This window comes from Anomaloglossus baeobatrachus, chromosome 6 (assembly GCF_048569485.1).
Source record: "Anomaloglossus baeobatrachus isolate aAnoBae1 chromosome 6, aAnoBae1.hap1, whole genome shotgun sequence".
Classification (NCBI taxonomy): Eukaryota; Metazoa; Chordata; class Amphibia; order Anura; family Aromobatidae; genus Anomaloglossus; species Anomaloglossus baeobatrachus.
The window spans coordinates 500,645,615-500,666,532 of NC_134358.1; the positions used below are offsets into that span (position 1 = coordinate 500,645,615).

The 20,918-nt window shown below is 52.9% G+C and overlaps 1 protein-coding gene across 1 annotated transcript in view; it reads right to left on the bottom strand.

The window, feature by feature from the left end:
• Positions 1 to 20,918, bottom strand: part of PAXIP1 (PAX interacting protein 1) — a 145,117-nt gene that overhangs the window by 39,949 nt on the left and 84,250 nt on the right. Inside the window, exons 10-14 of the mRNA XM_075315437.1 lie at positions 20,625 to 20,762; positions 8,815 to 8,936; positions 8,479 to 8,663; positions 7,467 to 7,510; positions 7,312 to 7,373 (exon numbers count right to left, since the gene is read on the bottom strand). Coding sequence (XP_075171552.1) covers positions 7,312 to 7,373; positions 7,467 to 7,510; positions 8,479 to 8,663; positions 8,815 to 8,936; positions 20,625 to 20,762 — 551 coding nt within the window. The remainder of the gene's footprint in view (positions 1 to 7,311; positions 7,374 to 7,466; positions 7,511 to 8,478; positions 8,664 to 8,814; positions 8,937 to 20,624; positions 20,763 to 20,918) is intronic.

The window sequence follows — 20,918 nt, forward strand, 5'->3', positions numbered from 1 at the left end:
TCTGAAAAAACACCGACAGTGCCGAGACTTGCCCTTTAAGGGAGCTGAGCGACAAGCCCTTTTCCAACCCCGATTGCAGGAAGGAAAGAAAGGTGGGCAATGCAAATGGCCAAGGGGATACTCTCTGTGCAGAGCACCAAGATAAGAAAATCTTCCACGTTCTGTGGTAGATCTTAGCAGACGTTGACTTCCTAGCTTGTCTCATTGTGGCTACGACTCCTTGAGATAATCCTGCAGACGCTAGGATCCAGGACTCAATGGCCACACAGTCAGGTTCAGGGCCGCAGAATTCTGATGGAAAAACGGCCCTTGGGACAGTAAGTCTGGTCGGTCTGGCAGTGACCACGGTCGACCGACCGTGAGATGCCACAGATCCGGATACCACGATCTCCTCGGCCAGTCTGGGGCGACGAGTATGACGCGGCTGCAATCGGATCTGATCTTGCGTAACACTCTGGGCAAGAGTGCCAGAGGTGGAAAGACGTATGGGAGCCGGAACTGCGACCAATCTTGAACCAATGCGTCTGCCGCCAGAGCTCTTTGATCGCGCGACCTCGCCATGAATGCCGGAACCTTGTTGTTGTGCCGGGACGCCATTAGGTCGACGTCCGGCACTCCCCATCGGCGACAGATTTCCTGAAACACGTCCGGGTGAAGGGACCATTCCCCTGCGTCCATGCCCTGGCGACTGAGGAAGTCTGCTTCCCAGTTTTCTACGCCGGGGATGTGAACTGCGGATATGGTGGAGGCCGTGGCTTCCACCCACATCAGAATCCGCCGGACTTCCTGGAAGGCTTGCCGACTGCGTGTCCCCCCTTGGTGGTTGATGTATGCCACCGCTGTGGAGTTGTCCGACTGAATTCGGATCTGCCTTCCTTCCAGCCACTGCTGGAAGGCTAGTAGGGCAAGATACACTGCTCTGATTTCCAGAACATTGATCTGAAGGGTGGACTCCTGCGGAGTCCACGTCCCCTGAGCCCTGTGGTGGAGAAACACTGCTCCCCACCCTGACAGACTCGCATCTGTCGTGACCACTGCCCAGGATGGGGGCAGGAAGGATCTTCCCTGAGACAATGAGGTGGGAAGGAGCCACCATTGTAGAGAGTCCTTGGCCGTCTGGGAAAGAGAGACTTTCCTGTCCAGGGACGTTGACTTCCCGTCCCATTGGCGGAGAATGTCCCATTGAAGTGGACGCAGATGAAACTGCGCAAAGGGAACTGCTTCCATGGCTGCCACCATCTTCCCGAGGAAGTGCATGAGGCGCCGTAAGGGGTGCGACTGGCCCTGAAGGAGGGATTGCACCCCTGTCTGTAGTGACCGCTGCTTGTTCAGCGGACGCTTCACTCTCGCTGCTCGAGTATGGAACTCCATGCCAAGATACGTTAGTGACTGTGTCGGAGACAGATTCGACTTTGGAAAGTTGATGATCCATCCGAACGTCTGTAGAGTCTCCAGTGTAGCATGTAGACTGAGTTGGCATGCCTCTTGAGAGGGTGCCTTGACAAGTAGATCGTCTAGGTAAGGGATCACCGAGTGTCCCTGAGAGTGCAAGACCGCTACCACTGCCGCCATGACCTTGGTGAAAACCCGTGGGGCTGTCGCCAGACCGAATGGCAGAGCTACGAACTGAAGATGTTCGTTTCCTATCACAAAACGTAGAAAACGTTGATGTTCTGTAGCAATTGGCACGTGGAGATAAGCATCTTTGATGTCTATTGAGGCAAGGAAGTCTCCTTGAGACATTGAGGCCACGACAGAGCGGAGGGTTTCCATCCGGAACCGCCTGGCGTGCACATGTTTGTTGAGCAGCTTTAGATCCAGAACAGGACGGAACGAGCCGTCCTTTTTTGGAACCACAAAGAGATTGGAGTAAAACCCCCTCCCTTGTTCCTGAGGCGGTACAGGAACCACTACTCCTTCCGCTCTTAGGGAGTCCACCGCCTGCAGCAGGGCATCTGCTCGGTCTGGATGTGGGGAGGTTCTGAAGAACCGAGCTGGAGGACGAGAACTGAACTCGATTCTGTACCCGCGAGACAAAATGTCTGTCACCCACCGGTCTTTGACCTGTGACATCCAAATAACGGAAAAGCGGGAGAGCCTGCCCCCGACCGGAGATGCGGAGGGGGGGAGCTGGAAGTCATGAGGTAGCCGCTTTGGAAGCGGTTCCTCCATTTGCTTTCTTGGGGCGCGCGTGAGCCCGCCAGGAATCTGAGCTTCTTTGCGTCCTCTGAGTCCCTTTGGACGAGGAGAATTGTGTCTTGCCCGAACCTCGAAAGGACTGAAACCTCTGCTGCCATTTTTTCTGCTGAGGTTTGCTTGATCTGGGCTGGGGCAAAGAAGAGTCTTTACCCTTGGACTGTTTAATGATGTCAGCCAATGGCTCGCCAAACAGTCTATCTCTAGATAAAGGCAGGCTGGTTAAACATTTTTTGGAACCAGCATCTGCTTTCCAGTCCTTTAACCACAAGGCTCTGCGCAAAACTACCGAATTGGCGGACGCCATTGAGGTGCGGCTGGTAGATTCTAGGACCGCATTGATAGCGTAAGACGCAAACGCGGACATCTGCGAGGTAAGGGACGCCACTTGCGGCACCGCTGGATGTAAGATAGCATCCACTTTTGCTAACCCTGCTGAAATAGCTTGGAGTGCCCATACGGCTGCGAATGCTGGAGCAAACGACGCGCCGATAGCTTCATAGACAGATTTTAACCAGAGGTCCATCTGTCTGTCATTGGCATCCTTAAGTGAAGCGCCATCCTCCACTGCAACTATGGATCTAGCTGCAAGTTTGGAAATCGGGGGGTCAACTTTTGGACACTGGGTCCAGCGCTTGACCACATCAGGGGGGAAAGGAAAACGTGTATCCTTAGAACGTTTAGAGAAACGCCTTTCTGGATGAGCGTCGTGTTTCTGGATTGACTCTCTGAAGTCAGAGTGATCCAAGAAAGCACTTAATTTACGCTTGGGATAGAGAAAACGAAACTTCTCCTGCTCTGCAGCTGCCTCCTCTGCAGAAGGGGCTGGGGGAGAAATATCCAACAGTCTATTGATGGCTGAGATAAGCTCGTTTACCATGGCGTCCCCATCCGGGGTATCCAGATTGAGAGGGGTTCCAGGATAAGACTCCTGATCACTCTCATCAGACGCATCACAGAGCGACTGATTGCGCTGAGACCCTGAGCAGTGTGATGACGTTGAGGGTCTTTCCCAGCGAGCCCGCTTAGGGTGGCTGGGGCTATCATCTGAGTCATAATACTCAGCCTGTGAAGCCGGGGACCCCCTTGCAGTCTGGATTAAATCCAACTGAGGGGGATTAGAGGACAGAGACCTCGCCGTGTCCATAGACTGAGCCCCAGGCATGGATTGCAAAGTTTCAAGGATTTTTGCCATAGTCACAGACATATTATCAGCAAAAAACTGCAAAGTCTGTCCCTGACACCGGGGCAGGACTTACAGGCGTCTCAGCCTGGGTCACTATCTCTCCTGACTCCGGCTGGCGAAGCAGCACCGGATCTGAGCATTGCACACAATGGGGGTCCTTGGAGCCTGCTGGTAGAGCAGCCCCACATGCAGCACACGCAGTGTACACAGCCCTAGCCTTGGCAGCCTTGCGTTTTGTGGATGACATGTTGCTGCCTCCTCAGAGCGATCTGGGTATACAGCCAGGAAGCGACCTCACAGTGCAAGCAATAAGGAAATATATATATGTCCAGTGACACAGTACACTAAAACACACTGAGGCACTAGAGGGGCCAGCTGAAAAGCCGCTTACCGCCCGCTTAAGAGCGGGTGTGTGATCTCCAAAGCCCCCTAGTCCAGGTCTCCCAGAGCCTTGCGTCCTTCCTCCAGCCAGACATGCATGTAATGGCTGCCGGCGTCCTGAGAGAGGAGGGGGGGCGGGCCCTGGGCGTTCCTGACTAAGAGCGGGAAGCCTGCTTCCCTCTGTGCCTAGTGAGAGGGCTGGAGCATGTAAATCAGGCTCCAGCCCTCGTCGCTGCCGTGAAACAGCGTCTCTCCCCTACCCTGATTGACAGGGTGGGGGCGGGAACGAATCGGAGCTGCCGGCGTACTAGGCCGCAAAAGCCGGGGACTAGATTTATAAACGCCACCGCCGTAAAAGCGCGGTCGGCGTGTCCCCGGCGAACTAAAAGTCACAGCAGCGCCGCCGGTCCAGCGGGGGTCGGCGCTGCGTTCCCACAACACAGAAAAAAGTCCCCCAGTTAAACTGTAGGAACACTAGCTCTAGCGTTACGGTCCCCGGCGCACTACAACACCCAGCCAGCCCGGAGTGTGTCTGTGCCTGCCGGGGACACAGAGTACCTGTATGATGCAGGGCCTTGTCCCTGATGGTACTCCTGCTCGGCATCCACCAGGTGCTATGGGTCTGTGGATGGAGCCCGGCGTCAGAGCTTTGAGGCCGGCAGGATCCCACTTCCACAGAGCCCTACAAGGGGATGTGGAAGGAAAGCAGCATGTGGGGCTCCAGCCCCTGTACCAGCAATAGGTACCTCAACCTTACAACACCATCTACGGGTGAGAAGGGAGCATGCTGGGGGCCCTATATGGGCCCTCTTTTCTTCCATCCGAAATAGTCAGCAGCTACTGCTGACTAAAATCTGTGGAGCTATGCATGGAATGTCTGACCTCCTTCGCACAAAGCTTGAAAACTGGAGTACCCGTGATACCACGGGGGGGTATAGCCAGAAGGGGAGGGGCCTTGCACTTTTTAGTGTAGTGCTTTGTGTGGCCTCCGGAGGGCAGTAGCTATACCCCAATCGTCCCAATCGTCTGGGTCTCCCAATAGAGCGCTGAAGAAAGACTCTGTTAGCTCTGCAGAGCGAGCTGGAGCAGCAGAGGCACCCTGAGAAGGGGGCTGATGCATGCTTAGCAGCGTCCGAGACAACTGTCCAATGGAGACTGCAAAGGACTGGGAAATAGCATTGGAAAAAGATGCTACCCAAGCCGGGGGTTCAGCCTGGGGAGACTCCAGGCTGAGGCACCACCACATTAGAACAGGCATTACAGTGTGGGTCTGTGCCCGGTTCAGGCAATACGAGCTTGCATGCAGAGCATGTAGTGTACAGCCTTGGAGCCCTGCTCCTAGTGAGACATGCTGCTGAGGAGGAGGTTCTATAATAAAGAATTAACTCCTTCAGAGTGCCCTGAGAGTGTATAAAAGTGCACAACCAGAGGTTGTGACTTATCAGACCGCTATTATGTGTGCCCTCCGGATTCCAAGCCTGGACCCCCAGCCAGATATTCACTCCTTCTGCAGAGCAGCCAGCGCCGACCAGTGTACTAAGAACGCTGAGAAAATGGCGCCAGAGTGAGGGGGGGGGCGGGGGTTAACCCAGGAGCGGGAATCGGAGGGCTAAGGAGATGTACAGGGGAGGGAATCATCTCCTCAGAGAGGAGTGTCCTCCCCTGTGCAGAGCGGCCGGCGGGCGGCGCTGCAGTGTCCCCCTGCATGACTGACATGCAGGGGAACGAAACGAAACTAGGCCGCGGCTGAAGCCGGGGCCTAGAGTTATGCATGCGGCCGACAATCAGGCATCATCGGCGCGGTTCTCAGTAAAAACCGTGGAACCGGCCGGAAACACAGTAAAAAGCAGCGTTATTAAAGTAAATCACTGTCCCCCCCAATAAAAGTGCCCCACATTGCAGAAGGACCCTCTGAATAACGTCTCTATACTTAGCTTTGAGACGCAGGGCCCAGTCCCTGGGTGGGGTGGGGGTTCAGTGCTCCGTCCAGCAGGGTCCTGCAAAAGGGCTGCGGATGGAGGCCGGTCTCCTGCAAGGCAGTGAGAACCGTGTAGGCTCTAACTTCAAGCCAGAGCCCCTAAGGGATGGTGAAGGAGCGCGGCATGAAGGGCTCCTGCCCTGAAGTCAACCTTAACAGCACCGCCGCCAGGGGGGTGAGAAGGGACATGCCGGGAGTCCAGTGGACCCGCTTTTCTTCCAAATCTTTAGAAAAAATGAAAAATCAAAAGAGGATGCATGTGTGTGTGACCTCCTGAACACAAAGCATGAAACTGGTTGGATTTGTCATCCGGGGAGTGTATATGCTCGGAGGGAGGAGCTACACTTTTAGTGTAGTACTTTGTGTGTCCTCCGGAGGCAGTAGCTATACACCCCATGGTTTGGGTCTCCCATAAGGAACGATAAAGAAAACTAAATGTGCAGGCAGCCGGCTTCTGCGGATGCTGGTAACCACGGTAAACATCGGGTAACCAAGAAGCCCTTACCTTGGTTACCCGATATTTACCTTCGTTACCAGCGTCCGCCACTCTCAGCGGTCAGTGCCGGCTCCCTGCTCTCTGCACACGTAGCTGGAGTACACATCGGGTAATTAACCTGATGTGTACTGTGGCTAGGAGTGCAGAGAACAGAAGCCGGCACTGACAGTGTGAGAGCGGCGGATGCTGGTAACGAAGGTAAATATCGGGTATCCAAGTTAAGGGCTTCTTGGTTACCCGATGTTTACCGTGGTTACGAGCATCCGCAGAAGCCGGCTCCTGCTGCCTGCACACATAGGAGAGTACACATCGGGTAATTAACCCGATGTGTACTGTGGCTAGGAGTGCAGGGAGCCAGCGCTAAGCGGTGTGCGCTGGTAACCAAGGTAAATATCGGGTTGGTTACCCGATATTTACCTTAGTTACCAAGCACAGCATCGCTTCCACGCGGCGCTGCTGGCTGGGGGCTGGTCACTGGTGAGATCTGCCTGTGTGACAGCTCACCAGCGATCCCTGCCAGGTCAGGTTGCTGGTGGGATCGCTGGAGCGTCGCTAAGTGTGACATCTCACCAGCGACCTCCTAGCAACTTACCAGCGATCCCCATCAGGTTGTATCATTGTTGGGATCGCTGGTAAGTTGTTTAGTGTGACTGGGCCTTAAAGGCCCCGTCACACACAACAAGATCGCTAACGAGATGGTTGCTGAGTCACAGTTTCTGTGACTCAGCAACGATCTCGCCATCGATCTCGTTATGTGTGACACCTACCAGTGATCAGGCCCCTGCTGTGAGATCTCTAGTCGTTGCAGAATGGTCCGGACCATTTTCTTCAAAGGAGATGTCCTGCTGGGCAGGACACATCGCTGTGTTTGACACCTACCAACGACCTCCTAACAGGGTCCCAACGCCGCCGAGATCGTTATACAGATCGCTGATCGTTACTGTGTCGTTGGTAAGGCCTGACTGTGTGACATATCACCAGCGACCTCCCAGCGACTTACCAGCGATCCTTATCAGGTCATATTGTTGTCGGGATCGCTGGTAAGTCGTGTGTGACTGGGCCTTTATACTATACCTGGGACGTTTCGGCTGAACTACGGGTTCATTCTGTTTAGGCTTCAGTGGAATTCTTATGCTCTGCAAAAAAATGTATAAATGTTTTACAGCACGGCTCACTGAAGGACAATCATTATGTCTAATGTTACAGTAAGGCAATGGAATAAAACCCACCATTAACACTTCTGAAGATACCTTCAAAGGAACTCTCCACGCATCTACAAACATAAAACATTGTGAACATTTCATCATTGGACACAACGTGATAACGGCTCCTTTAAATTTAGGGGCTAAAGACTACAGATGTTTATAAATTAGGACACATGCTTACAGGGGTTATGCAGCTACAGGATTGGTGGTCGTCTGACATTATCAAATTGCTGGTCAACCCCCAGTGCTCCCATTGATCAGCTGTTATTTGCGACAGCAGCTGCTGGATCTAAATACTTTAAACTTTGAATGAAGCTGTACACCTTGGATATGTGCGGTCGCTTCTGGGTACTGCTAATATTCAGAATAGGATCTGTACTGTAGTACATGGCAGCAGACATCGCACATTGTATGAAGGACAACTTCCAGCAGCTGCCTTTGCAAATATCAGCTGTGCGATGGGAGTGCCGACTGTTGGACCTCCCCATCTCATACGGATGACCCATCCTGTGGAGAGGTCATTAATATGTTGTGACTAGACAACCTCTTTAATATTTTGTAAGAACAAATATTGTGAAAATGGTCACTACATGCAAAAATTAATGTGGTATAACTTGTTGATACATTAAGGACATAGAATATGCCATGACTGTAGCATAGGTTTGTAATCCGGACAGGAGATCCCAATCTACCAGGCAGAAGTGAACTGACGAGTGGTCTCATATGTCTGAGACCCGCTCTATTCAGGTCTATAGGAGTCACTGAAATAGCCAACACTCACAAAAATGAAAAGAAGAGAGCTAAGCACATGTGCCACCACATTCATGATCTACCGGTTTGTGTCACACACCTCACTAGACAGACCCATGACCTGGAGATAGATGCAGGTCTCAGAGATGTGAAACTCATCACACAATTAAGGAATATTATTTGGTTAAGTCTAAAAACGCGAGATGACCTCTGTAAATTTCTATAACATATAAGAACCTCAGAAGTCTTCTAGATCCGAAAAAACAATTTATATGCAGATTCTTACCGAGCAGATTTGACACCAGATACGATGAAGGAGCAAGTGGGTCCTTTAGGTTAAACACTGTGTATCGGCCGTTTTGAATTTGTCGTAAAGCCTCAAAATTTCCAAGAAGAATGTCACAGAGCCACAGGGCGTTGACGCAGGGAATCCTCCATTCTTTGGCCTTCTCATACTTCATACCAGTGGGCCTAAATCACACAAAAACAAATCAAGGTCATAAATGTAAATCAAAGGATGCAACTCCAGAGTGACAAGTAATGTCTACTACATGGTATGTAAAGGTCATTAATGTGAGGCAAAAAACAGGAGTCCGCAGGAGGCGATGATCATCCCACTTACTCTTTACAGATGAGAACAGTGTTGCTGCGGCACAGATATCCCGTGTACTTGGCACCTGCCAGGTAGGCCATTAGCTTTAGGTCGTCTCTATCACTATCGATAAATCCAGTTACAGAAACGATCTGGAAACAAATATAAAATAATGTTATCACCTGACAAAAAAGAGAATTTTGTTACTTACCGTAAATTCTTTTTCTTATAGTTCCGTATTGGGAGACCCAGACCATGGGTGTTTAGCTTCTGCCTCCGGAGGACACACAAAGTACTACACTTAAAAGTGTAGCTCCTCCCTCTGAGCTTAAACACCCTGGTAGCCAGTCCTAGCCAGTTTAGTGCAAAAGCTGAAGGAGAACAGCCACCCACAAGTAGAACCGAGTAAGAACCGGAACAACCGGAGACTCTGTCCACGACAACAGCCGGTGATAAACACACGGAACAAGAAAATTGCCAACAGGCAACAGAGGGGAGCTGGGTCTCCCAATACGGAACTATAAGAAAAAGAATTTACGGTAAGTAACAAAATTCTCTTTTTCTTTATCGTTCCTTTGGGAGACCCAGACCATGGGACGTTCCAAAGCAGTCCCTGGGTGGGAATAAACAGAAAAAACTAAGAAGTAGGCGGAGCCTAACTTCACAAGTGGGCAACAGCCGCCTGAAGGATGCGTCTGCCCAAGCTCGCATCTGCCGAAGCATGAGCATGCACTTGGTAGTGCTTCGAAAAGGTATGCAGGCTAGTCCAAGTGGCAGCCTGACAGACTTGTTGAGCCGTAGCCTGGTGCCTAAAAGCCCAAGAGGCACCGACAGCTCTGGTCAAGTGTGCTTTGATCCCCGGCGGGGGAGGCACCTGAGTACTCTGGTAGGCGTCCGAAATGGTTGATCTAATCCAACGGGCCAAGGTCGGCTTAGAAGCAGAGAGACCCTTGCGCCGCCCTGTGGTTAGCACAAAAAGAGAGGTGCACCGCCTAAGCGCAGCGGTGCGAGCCACAGAAATCCGGAGAGCACGCACCAGATCTAGAGTATGCAGCGCTTTCTCAAAGCGATGAACAGGGGCCGGACAGAAGGAAGGAAAGGAAATATCCTGGTTAAGGTGGAAGGGAGAGACCACCTTAGGAAGAAAGTCCGGGTTCGGATAGAGAACTACCTTGTCTTGGTGAAAAACCAAAAAAGGTGACTCCGAGGAGAGCGCAGCCAAATCAGAGACTCTCCTGAGAGAAGTTATGGCAACTAGAAAGGCCACCTTTTGAGAAAGACGATACAAAGAAACCTCCCTAAGAGGCTCAAAGGGGGGTTTCTGCAATATCGTGAGGACCAAGTTAAGGTCCCAGGGATCCAAGGGCCGCCGATAAGGCGGAATGATGTGAGACGCACCTTGCATGAAGGTGCGGATCTGAGCCAGCCGGGCGAGACGCCGCTGGAACAGCACTGATAGAGCTGAGACTTGTCCCTTGAGAGAGTTGAGGGACAGTCCTAGCTGCAGACCGGACTGTAAAAAAGACAGAAGGGTCGGCAACGAAAATGGCCAAGGAGAATGGCCGGAAGAGCGACACCAGGACAGGAAAATTTTCCAAGTCCTGTGATAGATTTTGACGGAGGAAGACTTACGGGCCCGAGTCATAGTGGAGATGACTTCAGGAGGAATACCAGAAGCCGTCAAAATCCAGGACTCAAGAGCCACGCCGTCAATTTGAGTGCCGCAGAATTCGGGCGGAAAAACGGACCTTGCGAGAGCAGGTCTGGACGGTCCGGAAGATGCCACGGCATCTCCACGGACAGTTGGAGCAGGTCCGGATACCAAGCTCGCCTGGGCCAGTCCGGTGCAATGAGGATGACTCGACGGCCCTCCATTCTGATCTTGTGCAGGACTCTGGGCAAGAGAGCTAGAGGGGGAAACACATAGGACAGACGAAACTGGGACCAGTCTTGAACCAGAGCGTCCGCGGCGAAGGCCTGAGGATCGTGGGAGCGAGCCACGTAAACCGGAACCTTGTTGTTGTGACGGGATGCCATTAGGTCCACGTCCGGAGTGCCCCACTTGCGGCAGATTGACTGAAACACTGCCGGGTGCAGAGACCACTCGCCACCGTCCACGGATTGACGGCTGAGATAATCTGCCTCCCAGTTTTCTACGCTAGGGATGTGGACTGCGGATATGGTGGACTTGGAGTCCTCCGCCCATTGAAGAATGCGTTGGACCTCCAACATTGCCAGGCGGCTGCGTGTCCCGCCTTGGTGATTGATGTAGGCAACCGCTGTCGCGTTGTCTGACTGGACTCGAATGTGCCTGCCCGCCAACAGGTGGTGAAAGGCTAGGAGAGCTAGAAGCACAGCTCCGGTTTCCAGCACATTGACTGAAAGGGCTGACTCGGACAGAGTCCAAGTGCCCTGAGCTCTGTGGTGGAGATGTACCGCTCCCCAGCCGGATAGGCTGGCATCCGTGGTGAGAATCACCCAGGACGGAGCCAGGAAGGAGCGCCCTTGGGACAGGGAGAGGGGTCGAAGCCACCACTGAAGAGAGGTCCTGGTCCGTGGCGACAGAGCCACTAACCTCTGTAAGGAGGAAGGCCGCTTGTCCCAACAGCGGAGAATGTCCAGCTGCAGAGGACGCAGATGGAACTGGGCAAAAAGAACCGCCTCCATGGAAGCCACCATTTGACCCAGCACCTGCATCAGGCGCCTGAGGGAATAACGGCGGGGCCTCAGGAGAGAGCGCTCCGCTAGCCGGAGAGACTGCTGTTTGATTAAGGGCAACTTCACAAGTGCCGGCAAAGTCTCGAACTGCATCCCTAGGTACGGGAGACTCTGAGTCGGAGTCAGAGTGGATTTGGGAAGATTGACAATCCACCCGAATTGGGCTAGGGTGGCGAGAGTGAGCGAAACACTCCGCTGACAGTCTGCGCTGGATGGACCCTTGACCAGAAGGTCGTCCAGATAAGGAAGCACTGCTAACCCCTGGAGATGCAGGACCACAATCACTGCCGCCATGACCTTGGTGAATACCCGAGGGGCCGTGGCTAACCCGAAGGGGAGAGCCACGAATTGGAAATGATCCTCTCCTATCGCAATGAGAAGCTTGAGATCCAGGATGGGCCGGAAGGTACCGTCCTTTTTTGGAACTAGGAAGAGATTTGAGTAAAAACCTCTGAACCGTTCCTGAGCGGGAACTGGGACAATCACTCCGTTTGCCTGCAAGGACGCCACGGCCTGCGAGAAGGCGGCGGCCTTGGAGCAGGGGGGAGTTGAGAGAAAAAATCTGTTTGGAAGCCTGGAAGAGAATCCTATCCTGTAGCCGTGAGATATGATGTCTCTCACCCACTGATCGGAGACCTGCTTTAACCAAGCGGCGCCAAAGTGGGAGAGCCTGCCACCGACTAAGGACTTGGCTGGAGCGGGCCGAGAGTCATGAGGAAGCTGCCCTAGTGGCAGAACCTCCTGCGGTCTTCTGCGGACGCGCTTTTGGGCGCCAGTTGGATTTCTGATCCTTGGCTGAGTTAGCGGACGAGGCGGAAGGCTTAGAGGATGACCAGTTGGAGGAACGAAAGGAACGAAACCTCGATTGATTCCTACCCTGGGCGGGTTTCCTGGTCTTGGTTTGTGGCATGGAAGTACTCTTCCCACCAGTAGCTTCTTTAATGATTTCATCCAGCTGTTCACCAAACAGCCGTGAACCAGCAAAAGGGAGCCCAGCAAGAAACTTCTTGGACGAAGCATCTGCCTTCCACTCTCGAATTAGCTGAAGCCACCGCAGTGCGGTGAGCAGCCTCTAGCATGGCAGACATGGCATAAGATGAAAAAGCTGAAGCCTGAGCAGTTAACCATCTCAGGCATAGATTCCTTGGTGAGGGAATGCATCTCCTCTAGAGAAGCAGAGATGGCTTTGAGAGCCCACACTGCTGCAAAAGTCGGGGAAAACGCGGCCCCCGCAGCTTCGTACACAGATTTGGCCAGAAGGTCAATCTGACGGTCAGTGGAATCCTTAAGTGAGGTGCCGTCAGCCACCGACACAACGGTCCGGGCTGATAGCCTAGACACCGGAGGGTCTACCTTTGGGGAGTGAGACCACTCCTTGACCACCTCAGGTGGAAATGGAAACCGGTCATCAGAACCACGCTTTGGAAAGCGTTTGTCAGGGCAGGCCCTGGGTTTGGTCACAGCAGTCTGAAAACTAGAGTGGTTAAAGAACACACTCTTCACTCTCTTAGGCGAGGTAAACTGATGTTTTTCTGCCAAAGAGAGTTGCTCCTCTGACACTGGCGGATTGAGATCCACCACAGAATTAATAGAAGCAATCAAATCACTAAGATCTGAGTCACCCTCAGAGAAATCGATGGGATACATAGGAGTCCTCTGTCAAGAGTATTAGAGGCACCCTGAGAGGGGGGGCTGATGCATATTCATCAAAGTCCTGGACAAAAGTCCCATGGACTCAGCAAATGACTGGGATATGGACCTAGAAAAAGGACTCTACCCAGTGAGACTCCAGGCTGTGGCACCGCCAAGTTAGAGCAACCATCACAGTGTGGATAAATGCTCGGCTCAGGCAGCAGGAGCTTACATGCAGTGCATGCAGAATAAAGCTTTGGAGCCTTGCTCCTTGTGTGAGACATGCTGCTGGAGTGGGGGCTTTGCAGAGAATGAACCCCAGGGAGAATATACAGAGGTCCACAACCGGAGACCGGCTGTGGCTTACCAGACCGCTGAGCGCGGTGTTGTGTGCCCTCCAGATCCCGAAGCCCGGTCCCCCAGAGCGCAGCACCTCAGAAGAGATGCAGAATGCAGGATGTCCCAGAGCAGAGTGAACTCTGCCTGAGAAATGGAGGGGGCGGGACTAGGGGCGTTCCTATAAAAGAGCGGAAACTGGAGGGCTAGAGAGACCTGCCGGGAAGGGGGAACGCCCCAGCAGTGGGGAGTGTCCCTCCCCTGTGTAGAACGGCCGCCGGGAGGAGCCGAACCTGTCCCTCTGCATGAGTGACATGCGAGGGCAGGGAAACGAAACTAGGCCTCCGGCGAAGCCGGGGCCTAAATTTAAGCGGCGAGGCCGACAAGCAGGCACCATCGGCGCGGTTCTCAGGCAAAAGCTGGAGAACCCGCCGGAAAAGTTAAAAACAATCACATACAGCATACTCTCCCCTTACAATAAAGAACCGGGACCCCCAACATAAACGTCTCAGGTACTTAGCTGCTGAGACGCAGGGCCATGTCCCTGGGGATGAGTGCTCCGGTCCAACAGAATCCTCAAGGGGCTGTGGATGGAGACCGGACTCCTGCCAGGCATGGAGACCGTGCTGGCTCCCACTTCAAGCCAGAGCCCAGAAGGGATGGTGAAGGAGCGCGGCATGTAAGGCTTCAGCCTTGTAAATCAATCTTAACAACACCGCCGACACAGTGGGGTGAGAAGGGACATGCCGGGAGTCCAGACATGGACCCGCTTTTCTTCAAACTCTTTCCAAAAGTCAAACAATCAGATGAGAATGCATGTGTGGATGTATGACCTCCTGAACACAAAGCGATAAACTGGCTAGGACTGGCTACCAGGGGGTGTATAAGCTCAGAGGGAGGAGCTACACTTTTAAGTGTAGTACTTTGTGTGTCCTCCGGAGGCAGAAGCTAAACACCCATGGTCTGGGTCTCCCATAGGAACGATGAAGAAAAATGAAAAAAGGATAAATACCCAGTTAGGAAGGAGTTAAAGAAGGGAATTTTGTTTACTTACCGTAAATTCCTTTTCTTCTAGCTCCAATTGGGAGACCCAGACAGTGGGTGTATAGCTACTGCCTCTGGAGGCCGCACAAAGAACTACACTTAAAAGTGTAAGGCCCCTCCCCTTCTGGCTATACACCCTCCCGTAGGAGTACGGATTCCTCAGTTTTAGTACCAAAGCAAGAAGGAGGAAAGCCAATAACAGTTTCAAAAACAAATTCAATCCGATAACAAGATCGGAGAACTTAAGAAACAACATGAACAACATGTGCACCCGAAAAACGAAACCCTAAGAACAAATAGGGCGGGTGCTGGGTCTCCCAATTGGAGCTAGAAGAAAAGGAATTTACGGTAAGTAAACAAAATTCCCTTCTTCTTTTTCGCTCCTAATTGGGAGACCCAGACAGTGGGACGTCCAAAAGCAGTCCCTGGGTGGGTAAAAAGATACCACATGAACGGGCTGTCAGACAGCCCTTTCCTACAGGTGGGCCACCGCCGCCTGAAGGACCTGTCTACCTAGGCTGGCATCTGCCGAAGCGTAGGTATGCACTTGATAGTGTTTGGTAAACGTGTGCAGACTCGACCAGGTAGCCGCCTGGCACACCTGCTGAGCCGTAGCCTGATGCCGCAATGCCCAGGACGCACCCACGGCTCTGGTAGAATGGGCCTTCAGTCCAGATGGAATCGGAAGCCCAGCAGAACGGTATGTGTGAAGAATTGGTTCCTTGATCCACCGCGCCAGGGTGGATTTGGAAGCTTGCGATCCCTTATGCTGACCAGCGACTAGGACAAAGAGCGCATCAGAACGGCGTAGAGACGCCGTGCGAGAAATGTAAATCCTGAGTGCTCTCACCAGGTCCAACAGATGTAAACCTTTTTCAAATTGGTGAACTGGATGCGGACACAAAGATGGCAAAGTGATATCCTGATTGAGATGAAAGGAAGAAACCACCTTGGGAGAAAACTCTGGAATTGGACGCAGTACTACCTTGTCTTGGTGAAACACCAGGAAGGGAGATTTGCAAGATAACGCCGCTAGCTCGGACACTCTTCGAAGAGACGTGACCGCCACAAGAAAAACTACTTTTTGTGAAAGCCGAGAAAGGGAAACCTCTTTCAAAGGCTCGAAAGGCGGCTTCTGGAGAGCAATGAGAACCTTGTTTAGATCCCAGGGTTCCAATGGCCGTCTGTAAGGAGGAACGATATGACAAACTCCTTGGAGAAACGTGCGTACTTTAGAAAGCCGTGCCAAGCGCTTCTGAAAGAATACGGATAGCGCGGAGACTTGACCCTTAAGAGAGCTAAGCGACAAACCTTTTTCCAACCCAGACTGCAGGAAGGAAAGAAAAATTGGCAATGCAAATGGCCAGGGAGAAAACCCTTGAGCCAAGCACCAAGCTAAGAATATCTTCCACGTCCTGTGATAGATCTTAGCTGAGGATGGTTTTCTAGCCTGTCTCATTGTGGCAACAACTTCATGAGATAAACCTGAGGCCGCTAGGATCCAGGACTCAATGGCCACACAGTCAGGTTCAGGGCCGCAGAATTCAGATGGAAAAACGGCCCTTGAGACAGCAAATCTGGACGGTCTGGTAGTGCCCACGGTTGGCCTACCGTGAGATGCCACAGATCCGGGTACCACGACCTTCTTGGCCAGTCTGGAGCGACGAGAATGGCTCGATGGCAGTCGGACCTGATTTTCCGGAGAACTCTGGGTAACAATGCTAGAGGTGGGAACACATAGGGGAGTCGGAATTGCGACCAATCCTGAACCAAGGCGTCTGCCGCCAGCGCTCGGTGATCGTGAGACCGTGCCATGAAAACTGGGACCTTGTTGTTGTGCCGTGACGCCATCAGATCGACGTCCGGCGTCCCCCAGCGGCAACAGATCTGCTGAAACACGTCCGGGTGAAGGGACCATTCTCCTGCGTCCATGCCCTGGCGACTGAGAAAGTCTGCTTCCCAGTTTTCCACGCCTGGGATGTGAACTGCGGATATGGTGGACGCTTTGCTTTCCACCCACGTCAAAATCCGCCGGACTTCCTGAAAGGCTTGGCGACTGCGTGTTCCCCCTTGGTGGTTGATGTACGCCACCGCCGTGGAATTGTCCGACTGAATCCGAATCTGCTTGCCTTCCAGCCATTGTTGGAAGGCTCGCAGAGCAAGATAGATTGCTCTGATTTCCAGAACATTGATCTGCAGGGTGGACTCTTCCTGAGTCCACGTCCCCTGAGCCCTGTGGTGGAGAAACACCGCTCCCCACCCTGATAGGCTCACATCCGTCGTGACCACTGCCCAGGACGGGGGAAGGAACGACTTTCCCTGTGACAATGAGGTGGGGAGAAGCCACCAACGCAGAGAGTCCTTGGCAGTCTGAGAGAGGGAGACAGTCCTGTCGAGGGACGTCGATTTCCCATCCCATTGGCGTAGAATGTCCCATTGTAGAGGGCGCAGATGAAACTGCGCGAACGGGACCGCCTCCATTGCTGCTACCATCTTTCCTAGGAAATGCATGAGGCGCCTCAGTGAGTGCGACTGGCTCTGAAGGAGAGATTGCACTCCTGTCCGTAGCGAACACTGCTTGTCCAGTGGAAGCTTCACTATCGCTGAGAGAGTATGAAACTCCATGCCAAGATAAGTCAGAGATTGGGTCGGGGTTAGATGAGACTTTGGAAAGTTGATAATCCACCCGAAACTCTGGAGAGTGTCTAGTGCCACCTTCAGACTGTGTTGGCATGCCTCTTGAGAGGGTGCCTTTATAAGCAGGTCGTCTAGATACGGGATGACCGAGTGACCTTGCGAGTGCAGAACAGCTACTACTGCTGCCATGACCTTGGTGAAGACCCGGGGGGCTGTTGCCAGACCGAAAGGCAACGCTACGAACTGCAGGTGTTCGTCGTGTATGACGAAGCGTAGGAAACGCTGATGCTCTGGCGCAATCGGCACGTGGAGATACGCATCTTTGATATCTATTGATGCTAGAAAATCTCCTTGAGACATTGAGGCTATGACGGAGCGTAGGGATTCCATCCGGAACCTCCTGACTTTTACGTGTCTGTTGAGCAACTTTAGATCCAGGACGGGTCGATACGATCCGTCCTTTTTTGGGACCACAAACAGATTGGAGTAAAAACCGTGACCTTGTTCCTGAAGAGGGACGGAGGTCACCACTCCTTCCGCCTTTAGAGCGGCCACCGCCTGCAACAGAGCATCGGCTCGGTCTGGTGGTGGAGAAGTTCTGAAGAAACGAGTTGGCGGACGAGAACTGAACTCTATCCTGTACCCGTGAGACAGAATATCCCTCACCCAACGGTCTTTGACGCGTGACAGCCAAATGTCGCCAAAGTGGGAAAGCCTCCCACCGACCGAGGGTGTGGGAATCGGAGACTGCAAGTCAGGAGGACGCCGTCTTGGCAACGGTTCCTCCGGCTGTCCTTTTTGGGCGTGACTGAGACCTCCAAGAATCTGAGCGTCTCTGGTCTTATTGAGTCTTCTTTGACGAGGCGAATTGGGACCTGCCCGGTCCTCGAAAGGACCGATAACCAGACTGACCCTTCCTCTGTTGGGGTTTGTTTTGTCTGTGTTGCGGTAAGGATGAGTCCTTACCCTTGGAGTGTTTGATGATTTCATCCAAACGCTCTCCAAACAATCGGTCACGAGAAAAAGGCAAATTGGTTAAGCACTTCTTGGAATGAGAATCTGCCTTCCAATGTCTCAACCACAGGGCCCTACGCAAAACAACGGAGTTGGCTGACGCCACTGCCGTGCGGCTTGTAGCGTCAAAAACAGCATTAATCGCGTACGACGCGAATGCCGCCATTTGCGAGGTCAATGGTGCTACCTGCGGGGCAACTGCACGTGTGACTGAGTCGACTTGCACAAGCCCGGCTGAGATAGCTTGGAGTGCCCATACGGCAGCAAAAGATGGCGCTAACGACGCTCCAATCGCTTCATAGATGGATTTCAGCCAGAGCTCCATCTGCCTGTCAGTGGCATCTTTAAGTGCCGCTCCATCTTCAACTGCAACCAAGGATCTAGCTGCAAGCCTGGAAATTGGAGGATCCACTTTTGGACACTGGGTCCAACCCTTGACCACCTCAGGGGGAAAAGGATAGCGTGTATCTTTAAGCCGTTTAGAAAAACGCCTTTCCGGATAAGCGTGGGGTTTCTGGATTGCGTCTCTAAAGTCAGCGTGGTCCAGAAAAGTGCTTAATGTACGCTTAGGATATCTGAAATGGATTCTCTCGTGCTGCGAAGCTGACTCCTCTACAAGAGGAGCTGGTGGGGAAATATTTAACATCTTATTGATGGACGCTATAAGATCATTAACTATGGCGTCACCATCTGGTGTATCTAGATTGAGAGCGGTCTCAGGATCAGAATCCTGATCAGTTACGTCCGCCTCATCACCCATAGATTCATCTCGCTGGGATCCTGACCATTGAGATGAATGTGAAGGCCCCTCATAGCGAGCCCGCTTAGGTTGCCTGGGGCCATCGTCCGAGTCAGAGTCTTCACCCTGAGGTGTATGTGCCCGTCCCGGAGCTTGGAGGTAATTCAGCTGAGGGGGACCAGGGGGCAATGATTGCACAGTGTCCGTGGCCTGAAGTACAGGCCTAGCTCGCAATGTGTCAAGAATTTGTGACATAGTGAGAGACATTCTGTCAGCAAAAGCTATAAACTCAGTTCCTGTCACCTGGACAGCATTCACAGGTGGTACACCCTGGGTCACGTCCAGCAGAGGTCCCGACTGTGCAAGTGCCGCAGGGGCCGAGCACTGCACACAATGGGGGTCAGTGGAGCCTGCCGGTAGAAAAGTCCCACATGCGGTACAGGAAGCATATAATGTCTGTGCCTTGGCACCCTTGCGTTTTGTGGACGACATGCTGTTGGCTCTCTGCAATGTGAGAGAGTCTATAGCCAAAGGGCGACCAGCGCTATGCAGTACAAAGTATTTGCAGGAACAAAATACTAAGATTACTACTGGCACAAGAGGGGGTGAGCCCTGAGGGCTGCTTACCGCCCGCTGAATAGCGGGTAAGAGGCGCAGAATTCCTTGTCTGGGTCTCCCCGGCTCCCCTCTGCAGCTCAGCGTGTCAGCAGGAATGGCTGCCGGCGTCTGTGGAGAGGGGCGGTCCGTGGGAGTTCCCAAACAAAAGTGCGGGAAACAGTGTCCCCTCTGTGCCTATTGTGAGGGCTGGAGTATGTAAAAACGACTCCAGCCCTCAGCGCTGATGCACTGACCAGCGTCCCGCCCCTCTCCTGACTGGCAGGTCTGGGGGCGGGAACGAACGTAACTAGGCCGCAAAAGCCGGGGACTCGAGTTATCAGCGCGGCCGCCGTAAAAGCGCGGCCCGCGCTGAAGTCCCCGGCGCACCACAAGTGCCAGCCGCGCCGCAGTCCCAGCGGCCGGCGCGACCGTTTCCCAAAAGTGTGCCTGCTTCAGCGAAGCTGAATGAGGCCATGGCACAAGCGCCGCAGCGCTGATGTCCCCGGCGCACTACAACACCCAGCATGCTGCGGTGTGAGCGCCAAATGCACGGGGACACAGAGTACCTTGAGGAAGCAGGGCCATGTCCCTGATGTACTCCGCTCCATCCAGCATCTTCTCCAGGGGCTGTAGATGGAGCACGGTCTCAGTGCCTGGAGACCAGTAAATCCCACTTCACCCAGAGCCCTGTAAAAAGGGATGGGGAAGGAATCAGCATGTGGGCTCCAGCCGCCGTACCCGCCATGGGTACCTCAACCTTACAAACACCTCCGACATACAGTGGGGTGAGAAGGGAGCATGCTGGGAGCCCTGTATGGGCCCTCTTTTCTTCCATCCGACATAGTCAGCAGCTGCTGCTGACTAAAAACAATGGAGCTATGCGTGCGTGTCTGACCTCCTTCGCACAAAGCTAAAACTGAGGAATCCGTACTCCTACGGGAGGGTGTATAGCCAGAAGGGGAGGGGCCTTACACTTTTAAGTGTAGTTCTTTGTGCGGCCTCCAGAGGCAGTAGCTATACACCCACTGTCTGGGTCTCCCAATTAGGAGCGAAAAAGAAAAGTTCAGTAAATCTATTGTAAGTGAATGTTACACTAGGCATAACGGAGTGAATGCTTCCTTACGTGTTGAGAACACGGTTTTCCTCCTGGTGGAAACGCCACCGGAAAGTGTAGAGTTCGATGAGGCGGCACCATTTTTTTCTTCTTCAAAACGGTGTTCAGCCAGTGAGCGGTGATGCATCGTCTCCTTTCTTTTATTGCCTATAAATAACAGAATCGGATTACTCAGGAGTCCAATGCACTGTACTAAACATTTAACTTGCCTTGTTATTCAGTGAGCCTTAAGCAGGTGATAACTTGGAAAAAAGGTGTAGGTCCAACTGCTGGAACACCCATCAATCCCAAGAGAAGGGCTTT